General features: G+C 42.3%; 1 protein-coding gene across 2 annotated transcripts; it reads right to left on the minus strand.

Moving 5' to 3' along the window:
- Positions 1-3,763: 3,763 nt before the first annotated feature.
- On the minus strand, positions 3,764-21,607 carry Rwdd4 (RWD domain containing 4). Of its 2 annotated transcripts, none has more exons than XM_032918925.1 (8): positions 21,317-21,607; positions 17,926-18,006; positions 12,213-12,322; positions 11,985-12,132; positions 10,739-10,856; positions 7,465-7,514; positions 7,328-7,330; positions 3,764-4,978 (listed from the first exon to the last, which is right to left on the minus strand). In XM_032918925.1, the coding sequence occupies exons 1-8, from the start codon at positions 21,338-21,340 to the stop codon at positions 4,946-4,948; spliced, it is 567 nt and encodes a 188-aa protein (XP_032774816.1). In that variant the 5' UTR covers positions 21,341-21,607; the 3' UTR covers positions 3,764-4,945. The 2 variants fall into 2 exon arrangements, with proteins under 2 accessions (XP_032774816.1, XP_032774817.1); XM_032918926.1 differs by having other exon boundaries at positions 12,213-12,318; positions 21,317-21,599.
- Between the last annotated feature and the right edge of the window lie 31 nt (positions 21,608-21,638).

Here is a 21,638-nt window from a genome sequence, read left to right on the forward strand (position 1 = left end):
GCCAGACCGTCATTCCTGTTGCTTTTAATTTTGTGGAAATTCTATGTTAAAAAGAAAGGAGTCTGTCAATAGCAGGAGTTTTTGTTTTTTGTTTTTTTCCCGGAGCTGAGGACAGAACCTAGGGCGGCCTTGCGCTTGCTAGGCAAACGCTCTACCAATGAGCTAAATCCTCAACCCCAATAGTGGGAGTTTAAACATTCTATTTTTAAACAGGCTCTCTGTAGCCCACGCTGGCCTCAAACTCTCCGAGATCCTGCTGCCGTTGCCCCTCAAGGCATGAACCACTTTTGCCCCTCAAACTCACAAGGCTCGAGCCACCACACACAGTCTCAGTTTATTGTTCTTCTGACTACCACATCATCCTCTGGAAAGACTGCCCAAATCTTGCATACTTGTCTTAAGAAATAAAGTGTGGGTTTGGGCACATCTCTAGTCCCTAGCAGAAACTGGGGTTAGATTTATCCAATTAATCTAACCTGTCGTGGCCAGTGAAGAAATGATATGGGATGAATGAAGTTTTAATGCTGAAATCTACAAGGAAAAAAAAAATCTAAATTAGAGGTTTAGCATTAGTTTCACTCAACAGGGTATTTATCTGGCTTGACTTACCTCCTCCCGCACGTTAATTTCAGTGATTGTGTTTTTCACTGACAAATTCTGTATAGGGCATTCCTGCTTGATTTTTAAGTTTCTTGAAACATATGCAATTTAAAATACTTAGTAGAGTTGGAGAGATGGCTCAGCGGTTAAGAGCACTGGTTGTTCTTCCAAAGGATCCAGGTTCAATTCCCAGCACCGACATGATGGTTCACAACTGTCTGTAATTCCAGCTTTAGGGAATCTGAAACACTCACACAGTCTACATGGGAGCAGAACACCAATGTACATAAAATAAAAATGGTAAGTTACTGAAACAAATACTTAGGGTGTGGGAATGCCACTATATCCTGGTGGCTTAGTCCTCAAGCTTTCCTCGTCAGGTTCTTACAGGACGGTGCTTGTGGGAAACTGCCCATGATACCTGACGCTGGGCAGACATCCATGTGCTATGTGGATCTATCTGGAGTTTCGTGTTGAATGTGGTTGTTCTAGAGTAGATTTGTGTTCATTTCTATCATATGCCCACATACCTTTGTAATTTGGGTATCATTTAATATTTTTTCTTTTTAAATAGTATTTTATTAATTTTTTGTGTGTGTATGGGGTGAAGTATCATAGAGCGTATGGCAATCAGAACGATCAATTCTTTCTTTTTACTGTTCTAGTCCCAGAGGTAAGCACCTTTACCTGCTGAGCCCTTTAGTAAGATCTTATGTGAAAGTTTGTTTTGTATTTTTCTCACTGCCTTAGTAACCTTGACATCACAATGACAAACACCCAACAACACTGAAGAAGAAGACATTGTGGTTCAGGATTCAGGGGATGGTCTCATGGTGGGGAAGGCACAGGGGTGACAGGATGAAGACATGTGCTCATTACAGTGGAAATGAAGCAGAGAGCTTGGGGTGGAGTTGGGAGCCTGCCCAGAGAACCCACAGTTCCAGCCTTGCCTACTGCCTTGAGCTAGGCTGGTTCCTCTTTCCAAAAGTTCCACAACCTTCTCGAACAGCGCCACCAGCTGGGGAACATGTGTTCTAACACATGAGTCTGTGGGGGGTCATTTCATACTCAAGGGATAACAATTACTAGGGGGCAGGATTTGGGCTGAAATCCTGTAAGGAGAATTTTGGAGTTTTGGTTTCTTTAGAAAACGCATAAGTATTATATGTTTTTGTTTTAATCCCAGGGGTTGGATATGGGGCTGCTTCAGATTGTCCACAGCGGATGACTGTGATTTGCCTTGTGCTATGGCAGATATGTGGTTTTGCCAGCTGCAGACAGTTTCTGTGATTGTGTGACGTTTGGAATTCTGGAAACTTTTCAGGTTATATAGCTGCTACAGCCCTGATAGGTTGGTTATTAGTTGCTGTTGGTCACGGTTTGTTAAGTAGTGGTGTTCAAAGAAGAAGGAAGAAATTAGATATCCTGATAGTGAAGATCAAACTTGCCCCAAGGAACTAGAAGCCCCTAACCAGCAGGAAGTAGCTTAACATTACATCACTTCCTCTCCATTCTCTCCTTTCTCTCTCCCCTATCTACCGTTAGGGAGTTGAAAGGGTGGAGAAGGGTGGAAGAAAGAACCCACACGATAGTAAAAGACAAGTTACAGGATCCGAGTGTGTGGTAACTCTTGGATGCAGCGTGTGCTGATAGCATATGTATTTGTGTATCGATAACCCTCCATCAGAACAGAAGCTCGGGGTGGGGCCTCTCACTCAGGGCCCTGGCTGGACAATGGGTCTGAGTTAGTAATGTGCAGACAGGTGTGTGTAGCTTCCAGTACTAGGCTGACCGGAAGCACAAGCTGCTTTAACTTCCATTGCAATTTCCATCTACTTATTTTGGGTATTCCTTACTTTCTCTTGAGCTTTTTTTTTTTTTTTAATATTTCTTCTTTGAATGGTTCCCAGCAGGAGCACATATCTCACACCATAAGATAATTTTACTGAAGATTTTAAAAGTTATTCTTTCTGAAGTGATTTGAAATAAACATATAGAAAAAGTCACTGTAATTCACACTTTATTGCTCATCAGTCACGTCGTCACACACAGTTTAAGTAAACAGACTTTGAGAAAATATACTGGGAGCATTATCAGACCAGCATTATTTTTGATGCAAATGTTCAAGTGTTTATAAGGTAACAAGGGATAGCATTGCCACCGTCTGCCCCAGAGATCTATACATTTCATAGAAAAGAGTAAAAATAGTTCATTGGCATTTAACTAGCATTATTGTTTGCAATCTAAGAACCACAATAACTTTGACCAGAGAACCAGAGAAATGACCTTTAGAACAGAACAAAATACTTTTTTTCTATTACAAAATGTTTCTTGAAAAGAAAAAAACAAATAAGATGACAATGAAAATGCACAAACAGAAGCTGTCAAAGAAAAGCTGTTGTAGTCTAGGCTTCTCCAATATTTGTCTAGAAAACAAGACAGGCGTGAACAAACTCTCACTGTGACTACAGGTGTGAGCAAACTCTCTCACTACAGGTGTGAGCAAACTCTCTCACTACAGGTGTGAGCAAACTCTCTCACTACAGGTGTGAGCAAACTCTCTCACTACAGGTGTGAGCAAACTCTCTCACTACAGGTGTGAGCAAACTCTCTCACTACAGGTGTGAGCAAACTCTCACTGTGACTACAGGTGTGAGCAAACTCTCTCACTGTGACTACAGGTGTGAGCAAACTCTTTCACTGTGACTACTCAGCTCATACAATTTAACCAGAGCCAAGGGGTAACTTTGTGAAATCCATACATACATCTGCTCTTATGCTAAGGTAACGTCTCTGAAAGTTGATTGGTCTTTAAAACATGATATAAACTACACAGTAAAGCTTGGTGTTCTAAGAATGTGGAAGCACACACAACCACTGTAATACTAACACACACACACACACACACACACACACACACACACACACACACACACCAATACCCCAATACCTGTCCTAGTAAAACTATAGCGAGTTTCCTTTTCTAATGATTTTAAAAACCAAGCATGTATAACAATAGTTCAGCATGTCAAAGACTGGATATATATTATTAAAAAGACACAGAGATTAGGAAACACATTTGGATACTTGAAAAGACACTATAAAAAAAAAATACCTACCAAAAAACAAAACCCCCACAAGAACCAAGCACCGCCCCTCCAGATTCAAAGCGTGTTTAATGTTGACTCCACTGAAAGACCTCTTACCAAACAACAAAACATCACAATAGCAAATATTAGGAATTAAAACCACTGTCTCCAACAGTACAAAAATTAAATATTAAGGCATCTTATACTTTCATCCTGACCTATGCAGCAAAGAGAAATATCTTAAATAAGAGCTAGCACTTATTCAAATGCTTCCTAAAGTATTTGGCAAATTTGTTGTTTTTGCTTTGTTTGGTGTGGTATACGGTCGTGCATGCAAGTGTACCTGGTATTTGTATTTGTGTGCAGATGGGTGTATGCACATGTGCTTGCCCTCAAGGCCAGAGATTTATGTTATATGTCTTCCTCTATTGCTCTCTACCAGAACCAGGAGCTCAAAGATTCAGCTAGACGGTCAGGCCAGCAAGCACCAGGGCTCCTCCTGTCTCGGCCTCCCCAGCTCCGGGTTCCAGGTGCAGGCCCAGTTTTTTATGTGGGTGGTTGGGGATCTGAACTCAGGTCCTCAGGCTTGCACAGCAAGCCCTTGACTGACTGAACCACTTCCCCAGCCCCTTAATTTTCTTCTTATATTCCTTTATTATTCACATAATTGAAAGCTTTCATGATCACACACCTACATCCAATCTAAAAGGATACATAATTATCAATTTATTTAGGAAAAGCAATTCGCTATTGAAAATGAAGAGGAACTACAGAGTCACACAAAGCTCAACACCCGTACTCAGACTTCTCTGAATCAATTTATGTTTTGCTACCTAGGCAAAAGGCGAGCCGCTTTAGTATGGGTCACACCTCGGATGCCAGAGACTTGGAACTGGGCTCTGCTGAACTGAGAGTTCAAACATGGTTTTGTCGGCCTTTAAAAATGATCACATGGCTTGGGTCAGATGGCTAAGTGACCGCTGACTTCACTCTGTGGAGCCATCCACTGGTGATGATGCTCGACAGCTTCAGAAAGTACTCTGAACAAGTTACACTTTGACCTTTTATTAAGGCGAGTTTGTGAAGATAAATTTACTACAACCAAACCCCTTCATGAACCTTCTGCTTATATTTTTTCAAGACACACACAAAAGAACATGTCCTGTAAAAAGCCACTCAGTACCAGAAAAAAAGGAAGGAGAGATGCTGAGCCGGGCTGCTTTCAGAGGCTGCTCTTGCTTTGGTGCAGGGGCTTGCTACTCGTCATCTTTAGAGCCAGATTTGCTTAACTGATTAAAAAAAAAAGAGAGATACAAGTATTAAGTGGAGACAATCTGCAGTATCTGAGTCATTGTTTCTAATCAGAATCAAAACTAAATAAGTAATGGGAAAGACAGATCAAGTCATGGGAGCTTAAATTGTAACTGTTTTTATATGTAACCATTTCTAACCCTAGGTGAAGTTACTTCCAACAGGTATAAAAAATAACCCCAAAGCTGGGTTCAGCAGAACAAGGTTATATGGGGGAAGATCTGGCGCAGCTTTCTAAGAATAAATCAAACCCGAACCGAGCATATAAAAGGTAGCTTGCTAAATGAATGCCATTCTTCTATTCCGTCTTCTATCACAGGTTGCATTTTGTTCGCCCAGGCTTGATATTTTTGCTGATAATAGTCTGCGAATCATGCTATATTGATAATGTCTAGTGCTTTCTCGGTAACTAGTGCTGTTCTAAGTGTTTTGGTGAACACATTAACTCCATAGGAGCCTCCTTTTCTGTCACACTTTATTAGAAGTGTGAGACCTGAGATACAGTTGTCCTAAAGCATCTGGCTGCGGGGCAGAAGAACAGGCTCCCACCCAGGGCAATCTGACTCTGTTGGCCTTGGTTGTAACTCCTCAGACACCATGTCATGCATGTGTCAATACAACAAAGTGGGGCAGCAATAGATGATAAACTATTATGTTTTATAAATTTACACATTATTGTGTGTACTGGTGTGTGCACATGCGCATGTGAGGGTGCATGAGTGTGCCCAGATGTGTCTGTGGAGATTCAAGGAGCACTTGTTCTGACTTAGTTCTTTTTTCCTACCAAGTGGGAGCTAGGGATTGAACTCTGGCCAACAGGCATGACACCAAGTGTCTTTACCTGTAATGTAATGTAATGTAATGTAATGTAATGTAATGTAATGTAATAATTCATGGTGATGGAGACCTATATCATCAGACCAAAAGGTAAATTCTTCCTTTTGTAAATTTAGATTTTTTTAAAAAAAAGTGTACATGTAGTATATGTATGTGTGCTATGCATAGACGTGTGTTTGTGTGAATAAAAAAATAATTGCTTTAATAAAATAAGCCACCTTACAGATAACAATTCCTAAGTGTGAAACCATAACTTAAATTTTAAATCTGCTTTTTTTTTTTTCTGGTAAAAATCTTAAGGAAGAGTTGGCAAATTTGGGGATGAAACTGATTAATTCTCAAACCACACAAACGTGATTCTGAATAGGATAACCACCCATCACCACAGATCAATCCCATTGTGTACCACATGACGAAGACCGTGGGAGTCGGGGCTGCAGAGATGCCTCCGTGGCTAAGAGCTCTTGCCGCTCTTGTGAAGGACCCATGTTCAGTTCCTAGAACCCACATTGGGCAGCTCACAACCAACACAGACATGGTGTACACACAAGCAGGCACATATGTACACACATGTAAATGGCCAAGAAAATGATTGCTAAGCCAGACGACCCTTCAGTCTCCAGGACCTACAGGGTAGGAGAGAACCAATTCCTCCAAGTTGTCCTTGGGTCTCCACACCCATGGTAAATAATGTAATATGGTAAATAATGTAATAAAACAATTTTGAAGAATACTGTGGGAAACTATGGCACCATGAAGGGTAAAAGTTCCCAAACACAGGGATATTGCTAAATAATTGAAGGAATTAAAGACTTCCTGTTTTTAAACCGGTTACAGCTGCTGCCTTTAGAATTAAAACTAACATTCATTCATATAAAACTAATAATAAACCTATAATGCAACAACCCAACCATTTGCGTGTGTGCGTGTGTATATGTGTTACATGTTTATGTGTGTGTTACATGTTTGTGTGTGTTACATGTTTGTGTGAGTGTATCACATGATGCCAGTCAAGTGACCTTCTTGATTGTTTTCCACGTTACTTTTTTAGACATGTCCTCCCACAAAAGTTAGAGCTCATTAAGTTAGTTAGGCTTGCTGGGTAATGAATTCTGGGCTTGGCCAGTCTCTCACCCCTAAATGCACGCCACTGAACCCAGCTGTTTATGTATGTGGAAGTCTAAACTTGGGGCCTCATATGTGCACAGTAGGCCCTTTACTGACAGAGCTATCTCTCTTCCCTCAGTAATAGCTACGCTTTCTAATGAAGACCTGGAATGGGGCTGCTTTCTGTCTACTGAGCTCTCTTTATGATCTAGTGCAACAGAAGGTGGCTGGATTCACACAGATCTGCTCTACAGAAACTGATCCTGGGCTGACAGCGCAGCAAAGGGACGAGAGCCAAGCTTCCAGCTCCAGGGCTCTCACTTCTGAGAAAGAACGCCTAACAGGAAGGAAACAGAGAATGTAAAGACTTCAAGAATACTTACATGCTAAATCCAAAAATGTGAACAGACATCCGGAAAGTCCCGAAGGCAGCAGGAAGAAAAATGAAAAATACACATTTTGTTATTTGATGGCAATAAGTTTTAACAACTTTGAAGGCTTGAGTGTAAGTCTGCTATACCTTCACGACGTCAACCCAGTTCCAGCCTCGAGGGAGTTCCCCTTTGTGATCTGGAAAACAAAATCAGTAACTTTACTACATCCGGTCTGTTAGCTGTAAATGAACCAGCCCAGCAAAGAATACTTTCTATATTATTGCACTGAACAGGTCAATGGCAAGCTGACATCACACACCACGAACGTTATCTTTGTGACCTTAAAGGCCCATCCTGGAGGTAGCTGCAAACTCTCTGAGACACACCCCCTTTCACATTTACCCCACATCCACTCAGGACGAAACCTGTTACCAAAAAAGCAAGCAGTGCGATTGACAACATATTGCTTCCACGCAGGTGCACAGTCCTGCTTCCCCTGGGCCCTTGGCTCTGAATAGGAGAGAATGTGTCAACAAATGTTTGGCTTCAGGACTAAGAGGACTGCAAGCTAACTTCTATATAGCTTGGCCATGCTCTGACAAAACATTATCTGACGTTCTTCAAAAGGAGCTTCAGTCTATTGCAGCGTTTCTCCACCTATGGGTCACGACCCCCACAGAGATCAAACATCAGATCTTCACGTTACTATTCATAACAGCAGCAAAATTACAGTTACAGAATAGTAATGAAATAATTTTAGAGTTGGGGGTCACTGCAACATGAGGAATCGTATTAAAGGACTGTAACATTAGGAAGGCTGAGAACCAATGCTCGATTGAGAATGCTTGGGACAAAGCTCACAAGGCCTCATATAGAAACACATGGTTTAAACTAGGTTCTCTGCATATATGTTATACTTGTGTTGTGTGGTCTTCTTGTGGGATTCCTGTGTGGGAGCGGGGGTTGTCCATGACTCATTTGCCAACCTTTGGGGACCCCTTTCTTTCTGGGTTATCTCCTCAAGCCTTGGTGTGAGAACATGTAGGGTCTTATTGTAGCTTGTTATGCAGTGTTGATGTCTCTGGAAGGCCTGCTCTTTACTGAGGGGGAGTTAGAGGGGCAGTGGATCGGGAAGAAAGGAGATGCTCAGGGGAGGGCCTGGGGAGGGAGAAGAAATGCAATCAGGTGTACTGCATGAGAGAAAAATTAAAAAAAGGAAAAAATGCATGGTTTATAAAATGTTTTCATTTTTTTAAAATTTATTTATTTATTATATGTAAGTACACTGTACTGTCTTCAGACACACCAGGAGAGGGCATCAGATCTCATTACATATGGTTGTGAGTGGTTGCTGGGATTTGAACTCAGGACCTCTGGAAGAGCAGTCAGTGCTCTAAACCACCGAGCCATCTCTCCCCCATGTTTTCATCTTTTAATATTCAAAGTCAAAGAACAATTTAACAAATAGACATTTTATTTAAAAAGTCTTCACTATTAGTGTCAGCAAGATGGCTCAGCAGGTGAGGGACACGCTGCCTAGCCTGACCCTCAAGTCCAATCCCTGGGCCCCACAAAAGTTGTTCTCTGATCCCACACAAATACTCATGTGTCCACAGAGACAGGTGCGTGCACAAAGGAAATGGAGACAATTCTTCTACTTCAAATGCCTTCTCTTATTCTTCATGTAGGCTGCATGTCTCACTTTATGAAGCTTTTAAAAAAAAAACCTCACATTTGAAACGTATTATATGAATTAAAAAAACCCTCTATAATCTGAAAGTTTTTGAATAGTTTTAGACTTTGGAGCATTTTAGACCTTGAATTTATGACTGCTCAATCAGGAACTATGAAAATATTCCAAATCTGGAAGGTTCTGAACTCTGTGGCCCCAAGCATATGTATAAGACCTGAATTAACTTTCCAGAAAATAATTTAGAAACTATGATTCTCAGAGAAAGGCAATTCTTATAGGAGCCCGGTTTCTGATGGAAATGTCAGACCAGCCAGTAAGCATCCAAGTCACGGGTCACTCGGCACACGGCTGGATCATCAGTTAGGTGCACAGGCTAGCCTGTTTTCTTTAGCATGAACGTTCTCAGTCACACACTCCTCCATTGTCATCATAGGGTGATTAAACCTTAGTAGGGCATCATCAAAGAGGCAAGCATTGGGGTGGGGGAGACACTGTTTAATGAAAATGACCACAGGCTGTAAGGCACGAGGGGTGACTGCTACAGATGCTAAAATGTTCCAAATGACAATAACCAGAATTCTAGAAAACAGAATGCCATGGCTAATTTCTTTTTCCCTTCAGCTATGTACACTTTACCACTTCCTGACATGCGGGTGAACATCGCCTTTTGTAGCACAAACTGTTATAATTTCAAAATCGTGTTGAGGGCCACTGCAATATTAGTTTCTTTTATTCTACCATCAACAGACATTAAACAAAAATAAACCTATGATCCCTCCATAAAACCCAGGGCAGAGGCTGGAGAGGTGACTTGGCAGTTAAAAGCACTTGCTGCCCCTCAAGGACAAGAGATTGGTTTCCAGGACCCACGTCAGGATCTGCCTGTAGTTCCAGGGCTGGGGGCTCCAACACTCTTTCTGTGACCCCATGAGCATGCATGCACACACGCAGACGCACACACGCAGGCACACACACGCAGGCACACACGCAGGCACACACACACACACACATACATTTATGTAAATGTGTATGTCCATATAACAACACTCTTCTTTTCCCTAGTTGGGAAAATTCAGATGGATGCCCATTTGCCAATCTAAGAGGAAGAAGAAGGAGCAGACATAGCTGTTGATTGGAGCTGAAGCTTATAATCCTTTTCTGGAGGAGTCTGTTCTCATATACACGGGGATTCTTTTCTGAAGACTTATTGTATAATCAAGTTAATTATAGGGGAAAAAAATTAAACAACTATGCTAAGTTGGAATGATGTGCCAGACTCGAGTGGAAACTATTTCACACAGCTTTTACAAGTACACGGGCAAGTAAGACCCCACACGCTCAGGTAGGACGTGCCTTGTCTATTTTTCTAATGCCCCTCAGTGAGAATATTTATAATTGCTTTGTGAGTCATTCTCTCAAAGTAGCAATAAATAAGTAGCATCTGTACTGTGACCAATGAATCTCTGATTCACATGCTCCAAGAATACACTACAGAATTAGCCAGGTAGTGGTGGCACACGCCTTTGATCTCAGCACTCTGGAGGCAGAGGCAGGAGGATCTCTGAGTTTGAGGCTAGCCTGGTCTAGAGTGAGTTATAGGACAGCCAGGGCTGTTACACAGAGAAACTCTATTTTGAACACAAAACAAACGTAAACCTAATCATAGCAAGCACCACAGTAAAGCAACCCACGTCCCGAGTTACCCAAGACAAACAGCAAGTGCAAACCTGTTTTATCTGCCAGCTTGCGCTTCTGAGCTTTGGAAAGCTGTTCTTTCTTGTCCTTTTTCTTACTTGATGGGGCTGCGCTGGGAGCTTCAACCGAGATGATATTGGCTATAGGCGTCTACAAGAACAGAAACAGATCTTAGACTCACACCCGAAAACCTACTGGATTAGAGTAAACATGGATACATCTTGAAGGGAATGAATGGTGGGTTTCTAAATTTACAAAGTAAAAATGTTGCTGCTGTTAATCACTCAGTGGCCCAGGCCTCCTCACTCAGTGGCCCAGGCCTCCTCACTCAGTGGCCCAGGCCTCCTCATTCAGTGGCCCAGGCCTCCTCACTCAGTGGCCCAGGCCTCCTCACTCAGTGGCCCAGGCCTCCTCATGCATCACCGGCCTCGCTCCCATTTTCAAGGACACAACGCTGGGACAGCAGTTGAACCAGGAGAAGGAGTCTGACTCTCCATGTTATGTTGACGATCTGAGGTTCCAACATTACTGTCTAAACCACTGGGCTTGCTGTCACTATTGGTGGCTCTTTAGAGACATCACACATTCCCCCTTAGATCTTCTTGTTCCCTGAAGAAAATCTTTAACATATTTGGGCTTGCAGAGTCAGCACTTCTGACTACATAGATCATTTGTTTGAGCCTTACCATGGCTGTCTAAAGTAGACACTATCATAACCCCACATAACCCTGAGAAACTGGGCACACAGAGATCATGACAGCTGGCCAAAGTCATAGGGCTAAAAAGGTAGTACAGGAGGATTGGAACCCGTGTAAGTCTCCAATAGAACCATGACAAGACCGACTCCCCTTCTCCTCCCCCCCCACCTCCCCCCCTTTTCCCTTCATTCTTCCTTCCTTCCTTCCTCTTCCTTCCTTCCTTCCTTCCTTCTTCCTTCCTTCCTAAGTCAGCACCTTACTATGCAGCCCTGGTTGGCAGAAATCACAGTCCTGCCTCTGCCTCCCTGGCTCTGGGATTAAAGACATACACTATCATGCCTTGCTTCAATTTCCATGGTTAGAGGTATTTTAACCTTTGCTGGAGAAGGAAAATTGACAGCTCACAATTGCATTCTCTCCATTCAATAGAGGAAAACCAAGATTCATTGGTCTCATTTAACCCAAATGTCATTCTCTGTTTACCGCAAACACAAAATCTTCTAACTTTCAGAAACCAACTAGTAAAAAATAAAACCGACACGCCCAGGCCAGAACCATCTGTGGCACCAACTGCACTCACTGTGGAACTTCCGGGATGATGGTTCTCCATGAACTGCTCTTTATTGTCTTTAGCATACTCGAACAGCGTGTAGGTCATGGCCGTGCCGAGATTCACTTCTACTGCTTCCTGTAGCTTGGCTAAGATACTCTGCTTCACAGCCGAGGAGCTGCGATACAGAGAAATCATTGTCAAGGGCAAGTAAAAGGGAAGAAACCGCTGAGAAAACCAGAAAACCAAACCACTCACATGGTGTTGTTAAAAAAGGCGTTCATAGAGATGACCGGAGGCGTCTGGGGGTATGTCTCTGTCCAGGAGATCTCTATTAGAAAGGCTTTGGGATCGCCGTCTTCACCTATCTGAAGAAAAGGGAGTCTTAGGCTTGTGGAAAGTCATCAGGAGAACCACATTACTATCTATGAGGTGATTCTCTCCAATACTCATGTTCAAAATCTGAGGCATAATATGCTGAGAAGTTCCAAGGTACTGGGTAGAGCTGACCAAGGGTGAGGGGACTATGAACAGCTCTGACTTCTGCTTTAGTCCCATCCTGCTCCAGGAAGTGCCATTTCTGCTGCGGGCTTTTCAATGCTAAGGATACATTTTACATTTTTTTTTGTTTCCAATGGGGAAGATAAGATATCAACTACAAGGAACAGATGACAACCGAGCTGAGCTGTGTGTGACAGCACGGGGCTGGGGTGGAGGGTGGGGGTGGGGCAGAGGCAGGTGAACCTCTGAGCTTGATGCCAGCTTGGTCTACAGAGAAGCCCTGTGTCAAAAAACACAATCAGGACCTCAGTAGGCGAGAATAATTATGCACAAATTTGAAACACCTTGTCTTGGAGGCTTCTAACTGCTAAATTGCAACAGGCACAAAGAACTTGGCAAGTGATACATGCTGTACAAGTGGGAAGAGACCAGAAAATGGAGTGTAAAACAGACTAGCAAAGCAAAGGGCCAGGGAGAGGGCCCAGTAGCCCCACCCCGCAGAGCAATTCCTGAGAGAATGCCTTCTGTTTTGTCAACTTTTTATTTAAAGCATCTTTAATCTTCGGGAAAAGCTAAACTGGCACCATAAACGCTCACTGGTATGTACTTACTAAATGCCACATTCCGTTTCTTTGTCATTTCCCTCTAGCACAGAAATGAACATCCACTCCTCTAACATTTTCTTCACTTTGGTTTTGGTTGACACATTTGAAAGTAATGCAACGTCTTTAGTTATTTATGGGTGAAAAGAAAATAACTCAGGGTATCTTTATAGTGAAAAGACAATCGTCATGCCCCCAAGAATTCAACACATATAAAAATCTCACCCAATAATTATTCATATTCATCCTCCAACTATGCTTAGAGTGCCCTTTAATTGATACCACTCCCACCCCGGAAATCTAAACCCACTAAAGGTATTTTGTAATTCATTGTAATATCTCTCTAGTCTATATTAATAGAACCCTCCTCCAGGCTTTTTAACTCTTTTTATGATCTTAAGAGTCTAGGCCAGACCCAGGTGTGGTGATGCATGCCTTTAATCCCAGCACTCAGGAGGCAGAGGCAGGCAGATCTTTGAGTTCAAGGCTAGCCTGGTCTACAGAGCAAATTCCAGAAGAGTGGGCAGACAGCTACACATAGAAACGCTGTCTTGGAAAAGAAAAGGAGTCTAGGCAAGTTTTCTTGACTAACACCCCAAATAGACAACGACCTCCTCTGTTCAGATTCAGATGGACCACCTGGTGAGGAGAGGTGGCACGGTGGCTCTCGCTGCATCCAATCAGGAGTCACCCCCAGGGACAATGTCTTCACTGTAGAGGTAATGAAGTAATCCGTGCAGTAATAACACAAAACTACGTCACCACCCTGTTTCCTAGCAACCTCTGCCTAGAGACTTTAGCATCTGTTAATAACACTTGCTGGAATCAAGCCTTTCACTTCCGGGGCCTGTGAGATAGATGGCTTAGGGGGGTAAAGGCATATGCTGTAAATAAAGTCTGATGACCTGAGTTTGATCCCGGAACCCACATAGTGGAAGGGGACAAGCAACTCACATGCGCTGTGGCACGCCTGTGCCCCTCCAACATACACTCACACCAAATAAATGTAAAATAGAAAAAAATTTCACCTCAAATGAGTATTTGCTTCCCCTTTATATTCTGCTCACACTCAGTCTCCTACTTCCTGCTACACTCAGCATCAATGCAAGTTGAGGCCCAGAAACAGCATCAAATAAACGTAGGACCTCTTGATAGGTCAGCATGAGTCAATCACAGGCATGCTGGATGCAGTAAAAGGGGAGAGAAGATGGACGCTTCAGGTCCTCATCAGGGTTTAGGAGAAACAGACTGCCAAGCTCTCACCGTATTAAAGACAGAGCCAGGACCACTCCTGTCTTCGAAGACACCCAATGGCTTACAAAACTGCAGAATGGATAGCGTTTAAAAGTAAAACGAGGCAGGAAGTGAAGATGAAATTAAGTCTGCTTCAAACTGAGGGCAGACAGAGACTGGGCAAATGGGTCCCAGAGGTTATTTTAGCTCAGAGAAGTCACATGGGTAAGAGACAGAGAGGAACAGAGTTACAACGTATTAAAGACAATACTTAAGTGGGGGAAAGACACTGAGATCATTTAGCAGTCTGTTGTGCCTAATAAGTTGACAAAATTTGGCAGAGGTAGCGCGAGACGAAAGGAGTGGCTGGAGACCTACCTGGCTGAAATTAAGAGCACCTGCCACATAGGACACACCCTTAATCCCAGCGCTCGGGAGGCAGAGGCAGGTGGATCTCTGTGAGTTTGAGGCCAGCCTGGTCTACAGAGGGAGTTCCAGGACAACCAGGGCTACACAGAGAAACCCTGCCTCAAAAAACAAAACAAAACAAAGAAGAGTGTTTGTCACTATTGCAGAGGACTGGGGTTAGTTCCCAAAACTCTCACAGCAGCTTACGAAAGCCAGTTAACTCCAGTTCCCTGGGATGTGAAGCCCTCTTTTGGAAGAGTACCAGGAACACATGATACACACACACACACACACACACACACACACACACACACACACACACACACACACACGATACATCTAGGCAAAGCACTATAAACACAAAATAAAAATAAATCTCTTTTTAAAAGTGGACTTTGATTATGGATCTAAGAACAGAGCCATCATTCTACAGGCAAGAAAAACCCAGAAACCTCTTTAAACAGGCAATGACAAGACTACTTAAATGTTGAACTGGTGGCGTGGTACAGTGTAAGCAAGAAGTGTGTGGGGCGGGGTGAGGGGAAGGAGGTGGGGGACCAGGGCCATCATTTAGGAGCCTACTCAGCTGCTCTGTGCAAGAACAGAGGGTCCAATGGGGCAGAACCCTGGCTCTCCTCCTCTGACTACTGACGCACTATCTCCAATGTCCTGTTTCACTCTATTGTATAGCAAACATACGTAACCCAGACCATTCTGCATAGTGCACTCGATAAATAACTGATACCATTAGTGGAGATGTTTAGGAAAGCATATGAGAATCCTCAGAGCCTTTTGGTGAAGAAAAATAACAGTGTCTGGGAAAATCTGAGAAGGCAGCTGGACTTAAAACAGAAGAGCCCAGGTCTTAATTCTATCATGACCGCGGTCATTAAGAGTTCCCTGATATAACTTGATGGGATTTAGAATCACCCCAGAAACAAACCTCTGGGCATGTCTGTGAGGGGTTTTCTAGGTTATGTTAACTAAGGTAGGAAGACCCAGGCTAATGTGGACATCGCTTCGTGGGCATGTCAGAAGAGTGAGACCTGGGTACAAATGTTCTTTCTCTCGGCTTCCTGACTTTGGGTAAAATATGGGTAAGCCACACAGGATGCTTCTGCCACAACTTCCTTGCCACTGATGAACTGTACCTTTCAAACGGTGAGCCAAAATAAAGTCTTCCTCCCTTCCTTTTTTTTTTAAAATTCATTTATTATTACTGTGTATGTGTGATTTGTATGGAGAAATACAAGTCCCACAGTACACAGAGGCCAGGACTGGGGGCTTGCACAGTAAGTGTTCTTAGCTCTCTGGCCCTCTAGTTGCTTTGTCAGATATTTGGTTCCAGCAACAAGGAAAGTAACAGTTACAGTTGTTACACAGATAGAGGCAGTAGGAAGGCAGTCAGGCCTGAAGAGGAACTGGGAACTGCTGTAGATCAGTGCTTCTCGAACTCGTGATCCTCCTGCCTCTGACTCCTTCAGCAAATCCTACCGGTGTGCGCCACCACAACCGGCGATCAGTGCTTCTCAGTCTGAGTCTCGACCCCTTTGGGGTTCAAATGACCCTTTTAGAGAGGTCACCCAAGACCAATGGAAAACACAGATATTTACATTATGATTAATAACAGCAGCAAAATTACAGTTATAAAATAGCAATGGAAGTAATTTCATAGTGGGGGGGGTCATCACAACATGAGGAACTGTATTAAAGGGTCACAGCATTAGGAAGGGTGCGAATCACTGCTATAGAAAGTTTATTCTGGGCTGGAGAGATGGCTCAGAGGTTAAGAGCACTGACTGCTCTTCCAGAGGTCCTGAGTTCAATTCCCAGCAACCACATGGTGGTTTACAACCATCTGTAAAGAGATCCTGATGCCCTCTTCTGGTGGGTCTGAAGACAGCTACAGTGTACTTATATATGATAAATGAATAAATAAAAAAAAAAAACCTAAAAAAAAAAAAAAAAAAAAAGAAAGTTTATTTCCTAACTATACTTGTGAGTCTAAGGTAAGAGAATCAAGAATTCAAACTAGCCTGGGCTATATGGTAATATTCTGTCTTAAGAAAATGAACAAATGGGCTGGAGAGATGGCTCAGTGGTTAAGAGCTCCGACTGCTCTTCCAGAGGTCCTGAGTTCAAATCCCAGCAACCACATGGTGGCTCAAAACCATCTGTAATGGGATCTGATGCCCTCTTCTGGTATGGCTGAAGACAGCTACAGCGTCCTTATATATAATAAATAAAATAAATTAAAAAAAATATTTAAAAAAAAAGAAAATGAACAAATAAAAACTCATCTTCTGTTACTGTATACAATCAAGTTTGAGGCTGTATCATTATCAGCTGTGGCAGACTTTAGGCAGCTAGGACTGAGGGGCCTTCTTTAAGAAGGTAATACCATGCAATTCCTAAGATATCTTTTACCTTTAACATTTTATAATCAAGTCAAAATGATTTTTACTGTTTTTTTGGTTTTGCTTTGTTTCATTTTGTTTACCTTCTGAATTAGGCTAGAGTGATGGTTCAGTTGTTAAGAGGGTTGGTTGACCTTCTTAAAGGACTTACGTTCATTTCCCAGCACCTACATGTCAGCTCACAATAGTTGTCCATGACTCTAGTTCAGGGGATCCAATGCTCTCTCACCTGAGCTCTGTAAGCACCGGGCATACATGTGGTACACAGACATAGTTGTTGGCAAAACACCAGACACATAAAATAAAATTATATATATATATATACATATATATATGTGTGTGTGTGTAATATATTTATATACATATATAAATATATATTTTAAATATAAATATATGAAATGTATTTTTTACAAGAGATTCTAAATTTAGTTATCAATACCAATATCATAGTGATGTGTTTTCTTTTAAATGTGTCAGGAGGGCTGAAGAGATGGCTGAGTTGCTACTGCTCTTCCAGAGGATCTTAGTTTGTTTTTCAGAACCCACGTTTGGTGAATTACAGGTGACTTACAACCACCTGTAATTCCAGCTCTAGAAGACTCGATGCCCTTTTCTGGCCTCTGTAGGCTCCCACAGAGACACACACAAGTAATAAAAACAAATTATTTTTAGAAAAACAAAAGTTTCAGAAACAATGGGTATGCAATAACGTTAAAGCACTAAGTGAAAAGACAGAACCAGGTTTTTATAGAATCTCCACATTCTTCTCAGTACCACAAAAATGCATGCACTGTACATGCTGTGTCTTACCCTATATTGAAATGAAACTGGACTTAATTCCCGGAAACTTTCATCTCCTTCATAAATAGATCGTAAAGCTTCTAGTTCCATCTGGAAAAACAAACAAACAACAAACAAATAAACAAAAACAATGGATTTTGTTGAGTGTTATGCATGGATTAGAAAGACTTTAGCTTCTCATTCAGACCCACATTACATATAGTTAAAATGTGGTCTAACTTACTGGCCCTAAACCAGGATATGTGTGCATACCAACACAGTACGATCACATTAACAGCATCTTGAGGGCAGGTGTTGGGCGGAGCTAAGGACTTTTATATTGTATCAGCTCACTTAATTCTCACATAGGCCCTGTGAAGAGCACATTACCATACTTCCTTCTCTATACGGTAGAGGAAAGATTTAGGTTAGAACAACATGAAAATATTTTGTCTTTTATCACTCTACTTATGGACACCTAACCCAGTGTATAGAAAATGCACTAAACTTGGAAATGAGAAACGGAAGCACAACGATTTCCCATTTGGAAAAGAACATCAGTTATATCTAATTATTTCTATAGAGGAACACACAGCTTAAGTGATATACAACAGCCCCAAGAAAGAAGAGAATCGACAGGATCTATTCCAGGATCTATTCAAGATGGTGGAAGGACTAGACGAGAAGATGCTAATTAGTAACCCCTGCCTGGGATTTGTTCTCAATACCGTGGTTCCACAAATGAGAAAGCTCCATCACAATGACTGAAAGCAGGGTCTTGGAGAAACAAAACCAAGGCTATCTGTTTTCATTTGCAAAAAGATTGATGTCATTAATCCTACAGATTAGAGAGGGGGACCTTGATTTATTCTCCGTGTATGAATTTTAGATTAGATCATAAAGAAACAGGGCATAAGAGCTCAGAATCCTTAGGATCCAGCAAGCATTACAAGATATAGCTAAAAAACCCTTCTCAGAGTGATCGTGTACTTTCGAGAAGAGCACCAGACTCGATCTCTTTCGATTTCAGCAAGGCTCCCGTTAGATCAGAACGAAAACAATACAAAACGATAAAGAAAAACACAGAAATCCAAACTGGATTCAAGAATGTCACTTCAGCCATAACCCCTTTCCATACTTTAATTAATAACTTGGGCAGGAACAAAAAGAGAAGACAGGCTTGGTAAAATGTGTGGATGATAATTTGATGAGAAAACGAATCATGACAATGAAAGAATTAAGATGAAGTGCTTTTAAATCAAGCTATGATATACTTAACAGGGTAAATATTAACATTATTACATTAAATATTACATTAAAATTGCATCTAATACCTAAATATCAAAGTAGAGGATGAAGGATGAACTGTTATTGTATAAAGCACTGAGGGGATGTTGACAGACAGTAACTCAGAAGACGGTGTGATGCAACAGTTTCAGCAGAAGCAAACGGAGATTCAGTTCACACACTCAAGTCAGGACAGCGAAGGAACTAAGATAAGTGAACAAAAGTGAACTGGAGACGTATGATGTCTCTTTTTTGCTGTTGTTCCATTTTATTTTCAAAGCCAGCATCTTCAAAATTGGGCAGGAAACTATCTTCAAAGATCCAGACACCTATCATGAGGAAGAATAAAACTTCACTGTTGAAATCAAAGGTTCCTGGATGCTAGCACAGTAATTTTGCTAATTAGTAACCCCTGCTGGGGATTTGTTCTCAGATACTTTAGGTCTGATGTGGAGTCAGCTACCAGCCATGATGATGAACCATCAGTCAAGTCCATGAAATGTTACATGTGCTTTGCTGCAAGAAAGAACTATTTTCAAATTGACACATAATAATTTTATTTACTGGGCTGGAGAGATGGCTCAGGGATTAAGAGCACTAGCTGCTCTCCAGAAGACCTGGTTTAATTTCTAACACCTATATGGTGGTTCACAGCTGTCTCGAACTCCAGTTCAGTATATCCAACACCCTCTTGCTGCCTCTTTGGTCACCAAAAACACCCAAGTGGTGCACATACATACATGTAGGCAAAACACTCGTATAGGTAAAAATAAAGCCATTTTAAAAATTGTATTTATTTATGGGATACAATGCAGTTCTTTGATAAGTGTCCTGTTACAACTATCACCTCAAGTTTTCAACCATTTATCTGTCAATGAACCGTTCAAAACTCTTCTAGCTATTATGAAATGCATGGGATACTTTAAAACTAGTCATTCATGGTGTAAAAAGACATCAGACTTTCCTCATCTCCACTTACGTTTGTATTCACTCACGAGTGTCTCTCTCCTTTCTCTATAGTCTCTCCCCGGGATTCATCCATGCTTTGGATTCACTGAACTGGCAGGAATATTTTAGCAGGATATTCAGATACCAATTACCCTATGGATGTTGGGGTCCTTTATGGAGTATTTGTAACCTAGCTTCTTTTAACATCTACATTGTCAGAACATTTTAAGGAACATAGTCAAAATAAACAGCAAATTACTACATTTCTACTACTACACAAGGAGTCTACTGCGACATAAGATTTGTCTCCTATGAGATGGGATTTCTGGAACTACTCCTTTGAACCAGGTTAGTCTCAAACTCTGAAATCGGCCTGCCTGCTGCCTCCCTAACCCTGGGATTAAAGGCGACCATCTAGAGATTTATCTTCTAATCCTTATTCTACCACACTCACCAAGCCGCCCTAGGGTGCTCGAGCACTGTTGACACTTTGCTTTCTCACCTGGACACATTATAGAGTTAGAAAGTTAAATGACAAATAATTTATAGCACCTATTCCTTCCGACTCTATACCAATATATTTTGCAAAACGAACAAACAAAAAAACCACCACCACCACCATCACCAACAAAACCCAAAGCACAAACTACAAGATTCGGATTGATATGTGGATGCTCAAAACATTGTATATCTACTCAACAGAATGACTTCAGACTTCACTAAGCATCAGGGGCTGAAACCAAAACACAGGGTCATTCATTTTTCTCCAGAGATTTTACTTACTCAACCCTTTCTACGAAACCACAAGTTTTAAAATTTAAAGGTGTCCAGATTTTAAGACAGAATAACTGGACACACAAGCGCTAAGCCACAAAAGGGATTTAAGGACGGCCAAGTGCACTAGGGTCGTGGACCAAGGACACTCATCTTAGCAAGAAAATCTAAGGAGACCTTTGGGTTGAAAAAAAAAAAAAAGACAAATAAGGGAAGCGGGGGGTTTAGTCTCACGTGATCCATTCATGCTTGCTGGCCATACGGTTGCCCAGTGCTATCTGGCAGGCGATCCACCAACGTGGGACATCCGGACAGGCAATGAAGGCTCTCAGAGCGAAGGACATGTGCGAAGTCCGGGTGCACCACGTTGGGACCTGGGCCGAGACAGAGGTGACCAGTCCTGTGTTCTCACCTCCTGATCCTCGTTGGCACCCATCGCGCCGGGCGCTCGGCGTTCGCTACCGCGAAGAACGGGCGGGCAGCGGGCGGGAGGCCGGGGCACCCCGTTTCCGCGCCTCGGTCTAGGGAAACCTTCCTTGCAGCCGTGGGTACGACCTCGCGCACTCCCGATCCTCGGCAGCGCCAAGCCACCCGCAATCGGCTTTGGGCCGGGAACCAAGGATCGCGTTAAGTGTAATCAGGAACCAGGATCACGTTAAGGGACACCTAGACCTCTGACCAGCTACTGATGGGCGGTAACGAGGAAGCCCCGCCCCCTCTCACGATAGCTTCTC

This window comes from Rattus rattus, chromosome 13 (assembly GCF_011064425.1).
Source record: "Rattus rattus isolate New Zealand chromosome 13, Rrattus_CSIRO_v1, whole genome shotgun sequence".
Taxonomy (NCBI): domain Eukaryota; kingdom Metazoa; phylum Chordata; class Mammalia; order Rodentia; family Muridae; genus Rattus; species Rattus rattus.

Coding starts and splice junctions, on each gene's coding strand:
- Rwdd4 (XM_032918925.1), bottom strand. CDS start 21,340: ATGGGTGCCAACGAGGATCAGGAG. Junction 12,323..17,925: donor CAGTTTCATTTCAATATAGG/GTAAGACACAGC, acceptor CCTTTTCTTCAG/ATAGGTGAAGACGGCGATCC. Junction 10,857..11,984: donor ATCATCCCGGAAGTTCCACA/GTGAGTGCAGTT, acceptor CTGTTCTTGTAG/ACGCCTATAGCCAATATCAT.